General features: G+C 33.4%; 1 protein-coding gene across 1 annotated transcript in view; it reads right to left on the reverse strand.

Moving 5' to 3' along the window:
* The window catches only part of NDST4 (N-deacetylase and N-sulfotransferase 4), a 239,291-nt gene that overhangs the window by 105,226 nt on the left and 116,415 nt on the right, over positions 1-17,650 (reverse strand). The window contains exon 3 of the mRNA XM_045798645.2: positions 15,281-15,435. Coding sequence (XP_045654601.1) covers positions 15,281-15,435 — 155 coding nt within the window. The remainder of the gene's footprint in view (positions 1-15,280; positions 15,436-17,650) is intronic.

The following is a 17,650-nucleotide window of genomic DNA, read 5'->3' on the forward strand; positions in this document are numbered from 1 at the left end:
TCTTGTGCTCCTTTGCACACTGCTCTCTCTGCCTAGGTGCTTCTCTCCTGTCTTCTGCCTCAAGCACACTTACTCATTTTTCACTCGTGTTATCTCAATGGGCTGTCCTGTTTTTTAAAATTTTTACTTCCCCTTATAATTAACCAGTGTCTCCTTTGTGGCTTTACTATAGTCTGTACATTTCTCCCCAAAAGCATAATACACTGTCTTATTACACTTAAGTAAAATCCCTGAGAATAAGCAGCATCTCATTCATTTCCACATCCTTGATATCAAGTAAATGTTTAGCAGATAATACATATTCATTAATTGTCTGTTGAGGAAAGGGAAGAGGAAGGAAAAGAGGAAGAAAGAGAGGAAGGAAGAATTAGCATTTTTGTGTTCTTTGCAAAAAAAAAAAAGGAAGGACGAGAGAAAGAAAGGAAGGAATAAATGAGTGAAGGAAAGGAGAGAGCTACTTTTTTCATACTGGAAGAAGTATTTGAACATTTTTGGACATAATTGGAAAACAATAAGTTCAGAGTCAAGAGTTCACATGTATATGAATCAACCCTTTCTAATTTTTTCACTTATTTCTTTAAGAATATAACTTCTATCATCCATGTTATTTTTTCTTGGAATGTTTGGTAAGACATTAGTCTCTTTTAATTATTAAAAATTAGTGATCATATTCACTATTGAATTATGGATAGAATAGAGAACTGAAAGGTAAATGAGAATATCTTATACCTGTCCCCAACTTGCATACTACATAACTTTGAAAAAGTCATTTGGTGGTGTCATCGTTACCACCAACCTCTTATTTCAAAAGGAATGATCATACGTTTCTTGAAGAAATATGGTGAAAATGATGGTAGCCATGATGATGATGATGATGATGATGATGACGATGACAACAAATATTTTTTGAAACACTTATGTGCCAAACACTTTGCTAAGCATTTTACGTATACAGACATGTACATACATCACCTAATCCTCGTAAAAACCTATGAGGTACAAACCACTATCATCCCCATTTTACATATTTGAAAATAAAAAGCACAAGAATTTTAAGTTGTTTGCTAAGGTCACCCATGTAGTAATTGGCAAAGATGGAATTTGAATTAAGGTAGTTCTGAAGCCCAATGCCTGGGCTGAACTAATACACTGAACAATTAGGCAATGGCCTGCACAGGGTAAGCTCATGTCACAAAAGATTCTTATGTGTATAAACAGCTAGGGCTTTGCTTTCTTCAGAGCAGCATAACTTTGTCTTTTGTATTTTGTGCATAGTTTACTGTTCTGTATGATATAAACAAAACTTAATATTTAGAGGCAATATTTATTTGCCTTAAAGCAAGTAAATGAAATATTAACAACTACTTTAAGCAGTTATCAGCTTATCTCCTAGGGGGAAATTCTCTGCTTCAATTGTTTCATGTATCAGCACTTAAAAAGAATTAGATCTCTTCTAGTAAATCTTAAAAAATTATTTAAATGCATAAAAACCATAAAGCAGAAGAAATGACTTCCAAGGCTTTACATTTACCAAAAAATAATGATAACAAGGTATTCGGAAGAGATAGATGCAAGCCTTGATAGATTTACATTTAAAACATTTTGAATGATATAAGTAGTTCATTTCCTTCAATTATTGCTGCCCAATATTAAAGTTAATTTTGTAGGTGGCATTTATTCCTTTGAGGTTAAACATGTTCAGAAATAAGACAGCTCCTTGACAGAAAAAAGATGCTGCAATTAAAATAGGAATTTGGGGGATGGGGGGTGTAATATTGCCCTCTGCTAGGAAAATCAAATAGATAAATATGTATTGTAGAGATTTTCTGTCTAAGGGAAATTCTCTCATCTACCTGCCAATACCAGACCAGCAAGTCAAAGACTTACCAAGATACAGCACATGACAACAAAAGCCACTTTCCCCTCTAAATCCATTGCTAAGCAGTATGAATATTAATAGCTAATGAAATACCAATTTGTATTTTCAGGCAAAAAGTTCATGCTATTCTTCATGTTGTAGTTTTGGTGAAAATAGGAATTGATGAAAACCCTAGAGACTGCTTGAATAAGCTATCTAAGAACTTTATTAAACAATATCATTCTACTTGTAAAAAGGGTAAAAAAATCTTCTGGCAGTGGGTAGCTGAAAGAAAAAAAAATATTTCCACTTATTATGCAATACACTGATCATTATGCCATTTACACACTTCAATTTTCCTTATTAACCTTTTAAGTTTTTATACAATAACATCTACCTCTCAATACAGAAAGAAAGGTCTGTGTTCTTCAACAATTTTCCAACTTTGCAGAGGTCATCTACATATTACCTTAATTATCTGGACTACAGTTCATAAAAGGACACTAGAAAAACAGGGCACATAAACTGGTTCATTTTACCTCAGGTGACACTGGTTCACCCGAAGGTTATCAGCTTTTGCTTGGGGTGGTTTATGGTGCAATTGACAGACCACTGGATTAGGAACCACAAAGCAGAGTATGGGTTCTCAGTGTGACCATTTACACATGGGCTCAGTTTTCTCATTTGTGAAATTGAATGCTTTAACTATCACTTTGAAACAAGCTTAAGAAGCTTGCTGTACCTTATTTCCAAGCTCAGAGCAACTCAGATTTATAGAATTTTAGAAATATCACCCCAGACCTCAATGGTTATCTAGTTTGACCACTTCATTTCAACAAAATAGGAATCTGGCTGCTATACTCATATAACATGACAATGGCTAGAAGAGAAAGTAATCAATCTTACAAGCCATAAATTGGAAAACTTGAAAAAGTAGATGCAAAAATTCAAAAATTTAAAGAACACAGTTTAGGAGCAAATAGTCCACAAACTCTCAGCAGACTCTGACAGCACAGTAAAATCATTTGTATTAACAGTGAAAACCTTTAGTCCTTGTGAAAAATGAGATATGATGCTTAATATGCATTTATTAATTTAAAAGCGGTAAGTTATGTATTTTAGAAAGTTACTCTCTGAAATGGTTAAAATAATAAATCACCCAGATGCTAAACTTCTCAGTGACAAATGGATAAATCACATGTTGTAATACAAATATTCCATTTTGATATAGCATATATTAAAGACTGAATCTATAGGTGTATAATTTTGAGTATCTTGGATAAAACACACAAGTGTTAATAGGAAGGTATAAAGAATTATGATGGACAAATATTGTCAGGGTAAAGGAACATGGTGGTAAGTAAATTATGTCTATAAATGATGTTTTTGAACAATATATGAGAAATGTATGCATATTTAACATAAAGAGAAAATAATTAATAGTTATAACGATGAAGAGATATCTCTACTGACCACATGGTACATATACAGAAATACTTTTAAACTGTTATAAAGTGCCATCTGTAAACAAATGCTCTGTATTCAGTAACAAAATCATTTAAGTGCTCATATAAGCTTCAAGTTTTCTGGATGCTCTTCTATAATCTTCCCACTGTGATTTTATTATTTTCTTCCTTCCTAAGACCATTTTACTCATCATAGGTTTCCAATAAGTATTAATAAATATATTCAAGATCATGCGAATATTCCATTTACTAAATATTTAGCAAATTTTTAGTGCTCTGTCTTCCAAGGAAATGCCATTAATATTTGATTTCATTATTCAACGCTTTTTCAAACTTAAAAATACTTTCTGCCTACCCTGCTTTAGGATTTAAAGTACTGATACAAAAAAACAGATACAGCAGATTTAACAAAGAAATTATTTCAAAACCACGGTGGGTTTTAATTTGAAAACCCAGTCTAGAAATTTTAGCACATCAGGGGAAATTACTAGAGACTTTCAAGTATTAGCCATTAAAATATCGGATGGGAACATGGGGCATGGGAAACAAGGGGTTAGGTACAAAGGCTGTAAGGGCTATTTTAAGGAAGTCTGAAGGGCTTTAAGACAAAATGTGACAGGATCTGAATTAGAAGTTAACAGGGTCACTATACCTGCTTTGATAAGAATAGATTCAAGAGGGCCAAAAGTGGAACTGGACACCAGTGGGGCACTATTGTAAATTAGTCCAGATATGATGGTAGAATTCTGACTTCTGGAATGGTGCTGTGAGGAGCTCTGTGGACTCTCTCCCAGCAAAACAATCATGACTTACAGAAATTATTCAAAAAAGAACCATTTAGGGGCACCTGGCTGGCTGAGTTGGTTAAGCTCTGCCTTTAGCTCAGGTCATGATCTTGGGTCCTAGGTCCCAGGTCCTGGGATTGAGCCCTGCATCATTGGGCTCTCTGCTCAGTGGGGAGTCCACTTCTCCCTCTCCCTCTGTCCCTTCCTCTGATCATGCAATCTCTCTCCCTCTAAAACAAATAAATAAAATCTTTTTAAAAACCCTAACCATTTAAAATCTCTGGAAAATAAACCAAGGAGGTACAGCAAATGATGAAACATTATTGAAGAAAATCTAAGAAGACTGGTAAGAAGAGTGAAAATATATACCAATTCAGTCATGACCCACACCTTTCCCCACTTGCCTCAGTTTAGAATGACAAAAGGAGGGTGCAGCCAGGAACACAGGGGTTTCTCTCTCTTTGGATTCCAGTCTAAAGCTGTGATTCTCCCTGGGAGTGGCAGGCCAAGAGAATTTCTCATGCCCCTAGCTCTGTGCACAGAAGTTCTACTCTAGGCAAGAGCAACTGAGAGATCTAGACTCTCTTTTTCAGTTGTACCTCAGATGCCAGAGACCAATAATACTGAAGCCATGATTTGTCCTTGCTCCAGCTCAATTGTAGGGTGGTGGTTCTAAGCCAGGAGAGCCAAACTGAGAAGACCAGAGACTACCATCCCAACCTAGCACCCTGCTCTTAAATATGGGTGTCACTTTGAGAGAAGGAGATCGTCATCCCCACTTCAGCTCCAGAGAAGTGGATGCAAAGATTTTGCCCAGGGGAAGATGTAGGTCGTAGAAAGAGAGAGCTCCTAAATTCTTTCCAAGGGAAGTGACTTTATTTGGGACAGAGTATGGAAAAGTTCAAGCCTAAATTCACCCCTGAAAACAATGGAGATTTTGATGGTAAGCATTTTAGAGGAGGCTGTTGTTATTTTAATTAAAATTCACAACAAGCTAATAATAGACCAAACAAGAAGTTTAATAGAGAGAACCAAGGAAAAGGACAGCTAAGAACACTCTTGTGGTTGGAAAAAGTCTCATAGACCTTCTTCAAAGACTACTTTCTGCAAAAAGGAATGCACTTTATTGATTCAGTTTATGGTAAAGTCTACACCTTAAGGCATTATCGAAAAACCGTAGAGCATGCTGCAGGTAATTAATGGAGTTTCAAACTGGTAAAAACAAGAACAAAAAAAGACAATACTACTAACTTTATAAAACTCAAAAGAGCCATAAGGGATATTATGAACACTCTATACCAAAAAATTAGCTAACTTAGGTGAAAAGGATAAATTCGTAAAAACACATGAAGTACTAAAACTGATTGAAGTGGAGCTAAAAAATCCAAATAGATTTGGATTTGGATCTAACAAGTAGAGATTGATTTAATAATTTAAAAGTTTTCCACATGGAAAAGCCAGGCCAGGCAATTTCACTTGTGAGTTCTACCAAACATGTAAAGAATTAATACCAATCATGGACAGATTCTTTCAAAACACAGAGAGGAGAGAGCGTTTCTCAACTAATTCTATGAGGCTAGTATTAGCCTACCACCAAAACCAGACAAAGATATCATGATAAAAGACAAGGACAGGGGCGCCTGGGTGGCACAGTCGTTAAGTGTCTGCCTTCGGCCCAGGGCGTGATCCCAGCGTTCTGGGATCGAGCCCCACATCAGGCTCCTCCTCTGCTAGGAGCCTGCTTCTTCCTCTCCCACTCCCCCTGCTTGTGTTCCTTCTCTCGCTGGCTGTCTCTGTCAAATAAATACATAAAATCTTAAAAAAAAAAAAAAAGACAAGGACAAACCGATATCTCTTTGAATGTACATGCAAATTCAGCAAAATATAAAAAGCATTATACACCGGGACTAACTGAGACTTATCAGGAATGTAAGGTTAGTTTAACATCTAAAAAACAAATTAACACAATACATCATATCAATAAAATAAACAGAAAAACATAATCAACTGAATAAACCTCCCTCAAAATGTATAAAAATGTCAACATTCTTTAATAATAAAAATATTCAACTGAGTAGGAATAGATCTAGGAACTTTAACTTGATAATGGGTATATACAAAAAACCTGTAACTAGCATCATGCTTAATGGTGAAATAATGGATGCTTCCCTCCTAAGTTCAGGAATAAGACAAGGATTTTTGTGCTTGTCATTTCTATTCACCCTTATAGGGGAGGTTCTCACCAAGGAAATTGGAGAAGAAAATGATATAAAATGTATCCAGATTAGAAAAGAAGTAAAACTATCTTTATTTACAAATGATAAGATCTTACATACAAATTATCCTGAAGAATCCACTAAAATAACTCTAGAACTAGTAAATGAATTCAGCAAATCTGAAGGTTAAAAGATCCATATACAAAAATCAATTGTACTTCTCTCTATAAAAATAAACGTGAAAGTGAAATTAAGTAACAATTCCATGTACAATAGCATCAAAAAGAATACAATACTTAGGAATGCATTTGATCAAAATGTGGAACACAAACTCTGAAAATTAGAAAGTATTGTTGAAAAAAAACTAAGGAAGACCTAAATAAATGGAAAAACAGCTCATGTACCTAGATCAGAAGACTTAATATTGTTAAGATGGGAGCATTTCCCAAATTGATCTGTGGATTCAATGCTATCTGTCAGAATCCCAGCTAGCCATTGTGCAGAAATTGATAAGCTGATTCTAAAATTCATATGAAATTGCAAAGGACCCAGAATAGACAAAACAATTTTGAAAGAAAAGAACAAAGTTGGAGGACTTACGATTCCCAATATCAAAACTTATGAATATACAGTAATCAAGATGATGAGATCCAGCACAAGGGCAGGCATAGAGATAAATGATAGAACCAAGAGTCTAGAAATATTTCTTTACATTTAAAGTCAATTTATTTTTGACAGAAGTACCAAGACAATTTGGTGGGGGAAAGAATAGTCTTTTCAACAAATAATGCAGGTACAACCAGGTATCTACATGTGAAAGAATGAAGTTGTACTTCACAAAAGAATTAACTAAGTGCATCACATAACCACACATAAGAGTTCATACTATATAACTCATAGAAGCAAATATAGGAGTACACTTTTATGACCTTGGGTTAAGCAAAGCCTTTTTAGGGTTGATGCAAAAAGTAAAAGGCACACAAAAAAAGATAAAATGGACCTTATCAAAATTAAAAACTTTTATGTTTCAAAAGACACTGTTCAGAAAGTGAAAAAACAATCCACATATGGAGAAAATATTTGCAAATCATAGGTCTGATAAAGTACTTGTATAAGAATACACAAAAATTTCTTGCATGTAAATAACAAAAGGTCACTAACTCAACTAAAAAATGAGAAAAGATCTGAACAGACATTTCTCCAATGAAGATATATGAGAGCTGAGAGGCATATAAAAAGATGCCCAACATCATTACCATTAGGGAAATGCAAATCACAACATAATTTGATACCACTTTGTACCCACTAAGATAGTTACAATGGAAAAGACAGTTAATAACAAGGGTTGACAAGGATGTTGAGTAATTAGAATCCTTATGCACTATTGGTGGGAATGTAAACCGGTGTAGACAATTTAGAAATAGTCTGGCAGTTTTTCAAAATGTTAAGCATAGAAATACCACTGACCCAACAGTTCCACTCCTGGGTAAGTATAATGATAAATGAAAACATATGTCCATGCAAAAATTTGCAAATGAATGTTTCTAGCAACGTATAAAAAATAACCAAAAAGTAGAAACGTGTCTATCAACTGATGAATGGATAAATAAAATATAACATAAACATAGCAATGGAATATTACTTGGATATAAAAGGAACAAAGTACTGATACATGCTACAATGTATATGACCTCAAAGCACTTTGTTAAATGAAAAAAGCCAATCATAAAAGACCACACACATATTTTATTATTCCATTTATATAAAATAAAATGTTCAAAATAAGAAAATCTATAGAAATGGAAAGTAAATTAATAATTTCCTAGGGTTGGAGGAGCTGGAGAGAGGGGAATGACTGCTAATGGGTACAGACTTTTTTTGGAGGTGATAAAGATGTTTTAAAGTTCTTTCTGGTGAAGTTTGCACAAATCTGTGGATATACTAAAAATCACTGAATTTTATATGGATGAATTGTATATGTTAATATCAACATCAATAAAACTGATAAAAAAAGATACAACTATAATTTAGACTAAGTACTTAGTAGTAGAGGTGATAAGAATTCAATGGCCATAAATATATTTTCAACTAAAGGCAATGGATTGGATGAAAAAAAGAGAAGTGTTAGATGAATCAATATTTTTGGCTTAGTGGGATATAATTGGCATTAACCTTCAGAATAAAGACTTGGAGTTCAATGGTTTAGTTCATATGCAAATATTTTTCAAATTAGTGAAGAAATAAATGTGACTTCTATCATACAGGAGACCCTATGTCCCTTATTTCTAATTAGATGTGAAGGCAACTTTTGACTTCCAATGATTTCTGCCTATTGGTATTCGCTACCTTGTTGAATTCCCCTCCCTTTAATGATGTGCTGGACTTCATGACTATCTTCTAATGAGTAGTGTATGGTAAAAATAATGGGATCTCATTTCTGAGATTAGGTTTATAAAAGTTCAGAATCTCTCAAAAGTTCACGCGATTGCCAAAAATCTTTCAAATTTGTCTATGCTTGGATGTTTTGCTCTTTATATTTTATTTAAATGCTTCATGCTTATGTGAGTATCTATTCTGCTGAGTTCACAGACTGCCTTGTTCATTATTGAACGTTCAAAATACATTATTTGCTACCTTGTGAACTTTCATTAAGTCAATATTTGGTCACAATTTTATTTTCTACTTAATATTCTTACCTTCTCTAAATTTTCTATCTTTGAAACACCCTATTAACTATAATTATCAGGTTTTTTGATATTTTGTATTTGTTGTACAGCATAAGTCTGTATGCTGCGTAATTTAGTAAAGACGTAAGCATAGCAACTATTGAAAGGCAGCTCTGTTTTATATCTTTGTGCCATGAATTCCAATATTACACTCATTTTATTTTTTTAATTAAATCCTCTACATAAGTGATACTTAAAGATTTTCCATAGTTACTCTTTGATGAGCCTGAGTTTTTATGAGAACAATTTAAATGTCAGCATTTTTCTTAACAGAAAAGCTAAGTATGGAAAAAAATATACAGAGTTCATAAATATGTGTAGCATTTTGAAAGTAGATTTAAAAACTTACGCCTTTATTTCAAGAATTCTTACTTATTCATAAATAAGATGCATGACTATTTAACAAAATGTCAAGAAAAATATATAATTATTGAAAAGTTATCACTGAAGACAAGTTTTCTTCGTTTTTTGTTTTTTTCCCTTCAGGATATTTATGGTCTACTACTACTATTAGTGAACTGAAGGGACTCATTCATTTGAAAATGTTAATGAGTCTATACACAAAACTTAAAACAACAAAATGATATGTATTAATTTCTTTTTTTCTCCACAAATCTGTTGTGAAATAAAAAGAAATAATCCTGGTTTATGCTACAGGCACTCTTGTTCTCTAGGTTTGAAAGAGAGGTGTGGGTTAAGTCAGGAATGATTTTTGGTAACATTTTCATCAAGTGCTTTAATGTTAGCCAATGTTTCCCATTCTCTTGAGCTTTTGTTTGTCTGTTGTCATCTTTGAAGCATTGCTTCTAGTTAGCGAGATGGTCAAGCAAAAAAGCATTGCTTCTAGTTAGTGAGATGGTCAAGCAAAATGGTCAAGCAAAACAGCTTTTGTTTGTTGTCATCTTTGAAGCATTGCTTCTAGTTAGTGAGATGGTCAAGCAAAAAAGATGGAAAGCAAAAAATGTACAGTTTACTAAAGGAAAGAATCAAAATATATTTTCCCCTCCCTACTGCCATACAAGTTTAGTATCTTATAATTAATGTATCTTGGTCGACTATACTTACCATTCAACTAACACCTATACACCTATATACAAGCATACAGGCACTCACATGGCATATATGTTCATGTAATAGGCATGCACACAGATATATATGCACACATAAACACATTCATACACTGTATACACATGTGTTCATGGATAAGCATATACATACACATAACCTCCTATATATACACACATGCATTCACACCACATACATAAATGTGCATGGATTTAGAAATAATAGTGCTTTGAAAACTATCGGAACTGATAACTGAATGGAGTAAAGACACAAATTACAGAATTACCATTACAAAATTAATATACAGAAAAATGTTGAGTTTCTTTGCACTAATAAGGAAGTAGTGGAAAGAGAAATTGAGAAAACAATCCCATTTACAATTACACCAAAAATATAAAATACCTAAGAATAAACCTAACCAAGGAGGTTTAACATCTGTATTCCAAAAACTATAAACCTCTGATAAAAGTAAAGGAGGATGACACAAATGGAAAGATACTCTGTGCTTATGGATTGGAAGGACCAATATTGTTAACGTATCCATACTACCTAAACAATCTATAGATTTAATACTATGCCTATGAAAATACCAATGACATTTTTCATAGAACTAGAACAAATAATCCTAAATTTATATGGAAACATAAAAGATTACAGCTAGCCAAAGCAATCCTGAAAAAGAAGAACAAAGTTGTAGTGATCAAAACAGTATAGTATTGGCACACAAATAGACACACAGATCAATAGAACAGATTAGGGAGCCCAGAAATAAACCGACAATTATATGATCAATTAATCTATAACAAAGGATGCAAGAAAATGCAATGAGAAAAAGATAGTCTCTTCAACAAATGGTATTGGGAAAACAGGACAGCTATATGCAAAAGAATGAAACTGGACAACTTTCTTATACCATACACAAAAATGTATTCAAAATGGATTAAGGACTTAAATGTGAGACCTGAAACCATAAGACTCCTAGAAGAAAGCAGTAATTTCCTTGACATCAGCCATAGAAACATTTTTTTTTTTTTTTTTTTAGATATTTCTCCTCAGGCAAGGGAAACAAAAACAAAATTAAACCTTTGGGACTACACCAAAATAAAAAGCTTCTGCACAGCAAGAGAAATCAACAAAACAACATTGCAACCTACTGAATGGAAGAAGATATTTGCAAATGATATATCCGATAAGGGGTTAACATCCAAAATACATAAAGAATTTATACAGCTCAACATGAAAAAAACAATCTGATTCAACAGTGGGCAGAGTACCTGAATAGACAATTTTCCAAAAAAAGACACAAATGACCAACAGACACATGAAAAGATGTTCAAAAACATTAATTATCAGAGAAATGCAAATCAAAACCATGATGAGATACCACTTCACAACTGTAAGAATGGTTAGAATCAAAAAGACAAGAAAGAACAAGCGTTGGCAAGGGTGTAGAGAAAGGAACCCTTGTGTACCATTGGTGGGAATATAAATTAAGGCAGCCACTGTGGAAAACAGTATGGAGGTTCCTCAAAAAACTAAAAATAGAAATATCATATGACTCAGCAATTCTGCTACTGGGTATCTACCCAAGGAAAATGAAAACACTAATTTAAAAAAAGTACCCCTCTATATGTACCCCTATGTTTATTGCAGCATTATTACAATAGCTAGGATATGGAAGCAACCCAAGTGCCCACCTGTAGAGGAATGGATAGAGGTGTGGTATATATACACAATGGAATAGTACTCAGCCATAGAAAAGAATGGGATCCTGCCATCTGCAACAACAGGGATGGACTAGTGGGTAAAATGCTAAGTGAAATAAGTCAGGAAGAGAATGACAAATACCATATGACCTCACTCAGATGAATGATTTAAGAAACAAATGAAGTAAAAAGAGAAAAACAAAAAAAACCAGACTCTTAAATACAGAGAACAACCTGGTGGTTGCCAGAGGGGAGGTGGTTGGGAGGATGGATGAAATAGATATAGGGAATTAAGAGTACACTTATTGTGATGAGCACTGAATAATGGATGGAATTGTTGAATCATTATATTGTACGCCTGAAACTAATATAACACTACTAACTATACTTCAATAAAAAATGTTATTGACAAAAAAAAGAAGAAATGGCAATGCTTTACAGTAATGAAAGCTCTTCTAAAATGATGAAACAGTAAAGAAACAGTGTTGCAATATATTTCTCTCTTGATTTTTAGACATATTACAACAGAAAATGAACTCTATCCATACAGAATTTGGACAAACACTACAAATAAAACCATTCTGATTGTTTAACTGCTTTTGAAACATCAATATAAAATTATTAACATGTCATTTGAATCATTTTTGTAGGTGTGAGAATAACTGTGCTTTTGACTGATAACCCCTCTGACAGCCAAGGTCCTACCAAAGAATATCAGGTTGGAATAAAAAAAAAAAAGAGATTTAAACACTTTTGACTTTTTCAGTTTAAATTGGTCATTTAGTTTGAAAATGTCTTTCCATAATTGCTTCAATTGCAAGTAGATGAGTATTTCAAGATGTTCATTACAGATTTGTGGAGCGATGTTCTCAATGATCACAGAATTTTAGAAATGGAATCGATCAGTGGATTATCCAGTCTAGTGCTTTTGGTTGGCAGATGAGCTGATGTAAATTAATTATCTAAAAACTTTGTGTTTAAGAGAATGAAAGAAGAAATCATTACTATTTCGGGGGTGGAAACCGAGGCATGAAGACATTAAATGAGATGCCAGCTGTATTAGAACTTGTTACTTGCAGTCAGGACTAAAATATAGCCTGCCAATATCTCATGCAGAGCTTTCTGCTATTCTATCCCATCTTGATACTGTTGATGGCTTTGAAGTGTCATCTGGATGTGGAAAGATAATAATTTAATAGGAAAGAAATACATTCCCTGGTTATCTGGACAACACACTTATTGTCATCCTATGTTTACAGCTAAAGATGGGTTTTGAATGTCACTGCTTGAAGAGTCCTAGGAAGTTTTGAGGTGAACTCCAGAAGGAAAAGAGCAATGTCATTTCAGTATGTGTGTTTAATAGACCTCATTTTAGTTGTAATCTTTTGCCTATGCAACATATAATAAGATTATTTTTTACAAAATGTATTTATGGGCTTCAGTCTAGCATCTAGCCACACTGACTAAACAAATGTAATTGCTCTGAATGAACTCTAAATAGCTTTCAACATTTCATTACAAAGCAATTACATCTGAGTCTTTCCCAGTGCTTTTGGCATCGCTTTTTTAAAAAAGAAATTATACAAACAGGTGAAATCAACCATTATGAAATATAACCCACATGCTTAAAAAGCAAGCCTTCACAGTGAAAGTGAGGTAGGGGAGGTTTAAGTAAAATGATAAACAGTTTATTATCAAGGTAACTGCAAAGAGAGAATTCGGCATGCTTACTCAAGGTAAGTTTATTTTTTGAAAAGGGAATATTTACTTAATTTTACAATGCTATGAAATAGTACAAAATTTATTAGACATTTCTTGAAAGTTATGTGATTTAAAAAAATATTTGGCTTTTATACAGCAAAACATAACTGCGTACTTGTCTGGATTTTGGAACATCATAATTGGTTAACACCTATTGAGTGCCTACTGTATTGCAGGCACTGCTCTAAGCATGTATCCTCAAATATATATCATATCCTCAAATATGTATCAGTATAGTCCTATGAGGTAGTTGTTACTATTATCCTCATTTTTACCGATAGGGAGACGGAGACACAGGGTAAGTAATTTTTGTTCAAGATCAAGGAAGCCAATGACAGAAGGTCGGGATTTAAACACAGGCATTCTGGTACCTGTGTCCATGGTCTTAATTGCTTTTTGCAGTACACACACTTACTCGTAAGGATACTATGCACAGATCCGACACAGGTCTGGGGATTTAGAGATGGAAAGAATGGTGAACCATTAACATAATAACTAGGCATAACTTCCTAAAATATCGTAGTGCTCATTTGGCCTTAGGTCTATGCCTCCTAATGTGGTTTAAAAAAAAAAATGAAACATTAACAATCATGCAGTGCAAATTAATTCTTTATTTTAAATGAAAACTGTTTATTTTAAGATAGTTTAACTGAGGCCCAGGGTCTTTGGGTGATCCATATACCCTTTGTGACTATCTGTTCCCACCGTGTGAAGATGTGAGAATGGGCATCTGAGTGTTTTTCTGGGGGAAGAAAATGCTTTTCTTTAAATCGTTGGAGGGATGCACGGTTTACCTAATATAGAGCAGGGAGGGCAAACTTTTTCAGTAAAGGTAGATATTTTAGGCTTTGTGAGCCGTATGTGGTCTCTTTTGCAACTACTCAACTCTGCTGTAGAGAAAAGCAGCTGTAGACAACACATAAAGGTAAGAGTGTGGCAGTATTCCAACAACACTGTATTTATTTTCATTAAAGTTTGAATTTTATATAACCTTTATGTCACAAAGTATTATCGTGCCTTTGATTGTTAGTCGATCATTTAAAAATGACAATCAAACAAACAAACAAAAAAAACCCTCCAAGGATCCAAAGTATCTTAGCTCAGGGACAAGAAAAAGCAAGCAGCAGGCCGGATTTGGCCTCTGGGCCCTCTGATAATTTGTTAGAAATGCAAATTCTCAGGCCTCTCTAACGATCTATTGAATCAGAAACTTCAGAATTGGGCCCAGCAGTCTGTGTTTTAAAAAATCTCTTAGGTGAAAAGGTTACATGCTGCAGTTTGAGAACCTCTGGTTCTCAGTCATTGCTCTAATGATTCGATTCATCCATCCATTCATTTCTCCTTACTATAAATGCTTTTTGGGATGTAATTATAATGTATCAGGAATACAATAGAGAAAGTACTGTATTTCTTCCTCATAGGTGCAAGAATAATTCTTCCATAAAACAAAAGATGGTAACTTTCTGACAATGATCAACTTTTTGAAATACATTTTATACTACAACACGGCCCTATACACGTACACACACAAGCCTGAACAAAGTAACACAAAACAATATGTACCCTAATATGTGTGATGCACTTTCTGATATCGTCTGTTCTATTTCTGTTGTATTCAACCCAGTAAATTGATTTTACAACCCACTGATATATATCACAATTCATAGTATGAAAATATTGCAATAAAATATGCTCACCAGTGCAAATTCCTTGTTGAGAATCATCTGTTCAACTAAAGATGACTCATTGTGGAAGAGGTGAGGCTGCATATGGCTCCACATATGAGGAAACCACCAGAACTCATCTACAGACCTAAGCAAAAGGTCATCTCCTTCATCTTCCTCTTCAGTCCCTATAAAACATAAAGTTAAAAATGGTTTAAATGAATATTTCGTATTGGCTTTAAGGTTATATTTGTCAGTTTCTTGTTATTCTTCTTACTACTGATACATAAATCCTATTTTGCATTGTTTTAATAATAGTAAAAAGAAATGACCATAGTCTAAATTACATCGAAGGCAATGTGGCTGGGGTTGGGATGAGTTGGAGTAGGTGTGATAGACCCAGGTGCAGATAGTTTAGAACTTAGGGGCATTTCCTCACTGACACTGTTTAGGATTGCTAGCACATGGTGAGAAATGAATAAACAGACTTCATTTGAGACAACATATTTTTGTTTTAAAAGTATTACCTGATAATTCTCCTCCTTATTGCATGCACAGGGGAAACCTGAACAGAGATGATTTTTTTTTTAATTCTTAAAAATATTCTTGCATACGAATCTAAAATTGAGCTTAAAATTTAACTGATGAAGTTTGTTAATTTTTTTTTCTGATTAGAAAAGTAACATATCCTTGAATAAGTGGGAAAAAAGCACAAACCAGTGATATAAGAACCTCAAAAAGAAAGCAAAACAAAATAAAAACAAAGATCATCATCTAGAGCTAATGAGTGGAAACATTTTGGTATTTTTCTTTTAAATCTTTTTCTACTTATTTTTTAAAAGTTGAGCTAACACTGTGTAATTACTTTTGTATACTTACATTTTTAATATAAATATTATGAACATACATATTTCCTATTTTGATAACAATATTTCTTAAAACTTAAATAATGAAGTTATTAACACAATAGAACCTTGACTTGAGAACTTAAAACTAATATAAAGTTCTCATCCTCTCTTAAGAAAATTTGTTAGCAGTGTTCAAGGCATAGTAAAAACCGTTTGTCATGCCGCAAGTGAAAAAAAGAAAGAAAGAAATAACAACTTACTTCCCAAGGAATTATCTTTGTTGCAGATACTAACAAACGTTTTCACTGTATGAAATCATATAATTTTTGCACAATTTTATGATATGCAGTCTAATTTTAAAATATTCTGGATCAATAATGTAAGAATTGATTCCTATTTGGTCTCTAGATATTTAACTAAGTGAAGTAAAATAACAGATTCTGTCTTAGAGTGTGAGGTGTATTTATTTGGTTTATTTTTCCACAATATAGTATGTTTTACAGATAGCTGCTTAATTTATTACTAAGCAAATAAATATTAAAGGTATTTTTTAAAAGAACCTTTTCCAAATGTCTCATTTACGTATCCCATAATAAAGGTTTCACTGATCGTGCAGTAAATAGTGTTGTGAAATGGTTAAAGTGTATATTTGGTATCAATAAATACAGAAGTAGAGTCCCTACTTCTGCCATTTACTTGACTATGTGATCTTGGACAAGTCAACTGCTTTGAATCTTGGTTTCCGGTTTAAAATGGGGATGTAAATATCTATCTCATTGGGTCTTTGTGAAAAGTCAATGAGATTGATTTATTATAGCACTTAATATCATGACTTGCAGATAGTAAGCACTTCATAAATATCAGGATCTCTTTCTTCTTAAAAATAATACCTGTGGGTTTATACTTACAGTGTTCTAAATTTATATATTTTTATATATTCTTGAAAACATTGCTTGCCTAGATTATTAATTTCTTAAAGTCAGAGATTGGATTCCTTTAACTTGCACTGTATTATGCCACTTCCCCAGAGCAGTGACTAGGTGAATAATTTAATTCAGTCCCTATTAATATAATGTTAGTGAACTTCAGTGCTTTCATATTTCTGCTGAAGTGCATGCCAACTTTTGTGTGTATTTATATATGTGCATTATCTCTGGGACACCATCATAATGTATAGGTCTTAAAGGGTATAAGGATCATCAGGTTTAATTAGAGTTTTGGCATCGTACTACTTGTAACAGTTGCTGCTATAAAAAAGAGTAAAGAAATAGAAGTTTTGAATGTGATAAAGTCTTATGAATCATTTGAGGAGACAGAATCCTTAATTTTTGTTAACTTTAGCTAAAATTGTTAGTATGATAGACTTGCAATTCATTGACTTTGTTAATATAGAGAATATCAAACATTGAAATCTAAATGGAGAATAGTTTATCATTTGCTCAGATGGATTTTAAGAGTGAGCTGTTTAGACCAAGTGTTTCTTATGGCCATAGTTTAGCCCACTGAGGCACAGATTAGAGTTACTTTATGTCGCATGCAATGAATGAATTGATAG

Source organism: Ursus americanus, chromosome 13 (assembly GCF_024610735.1).
Source record: "Ursus americanus isolate L20-20 chromosome 13, mUrsAme1.1.p, whole genome shotgun sequence".
Lineage (NCBI taxonomy): Eukaryota > Metazoa > Chordata > Mammalia > Carnivora > Ursidae > Ursus > Ursus americanus.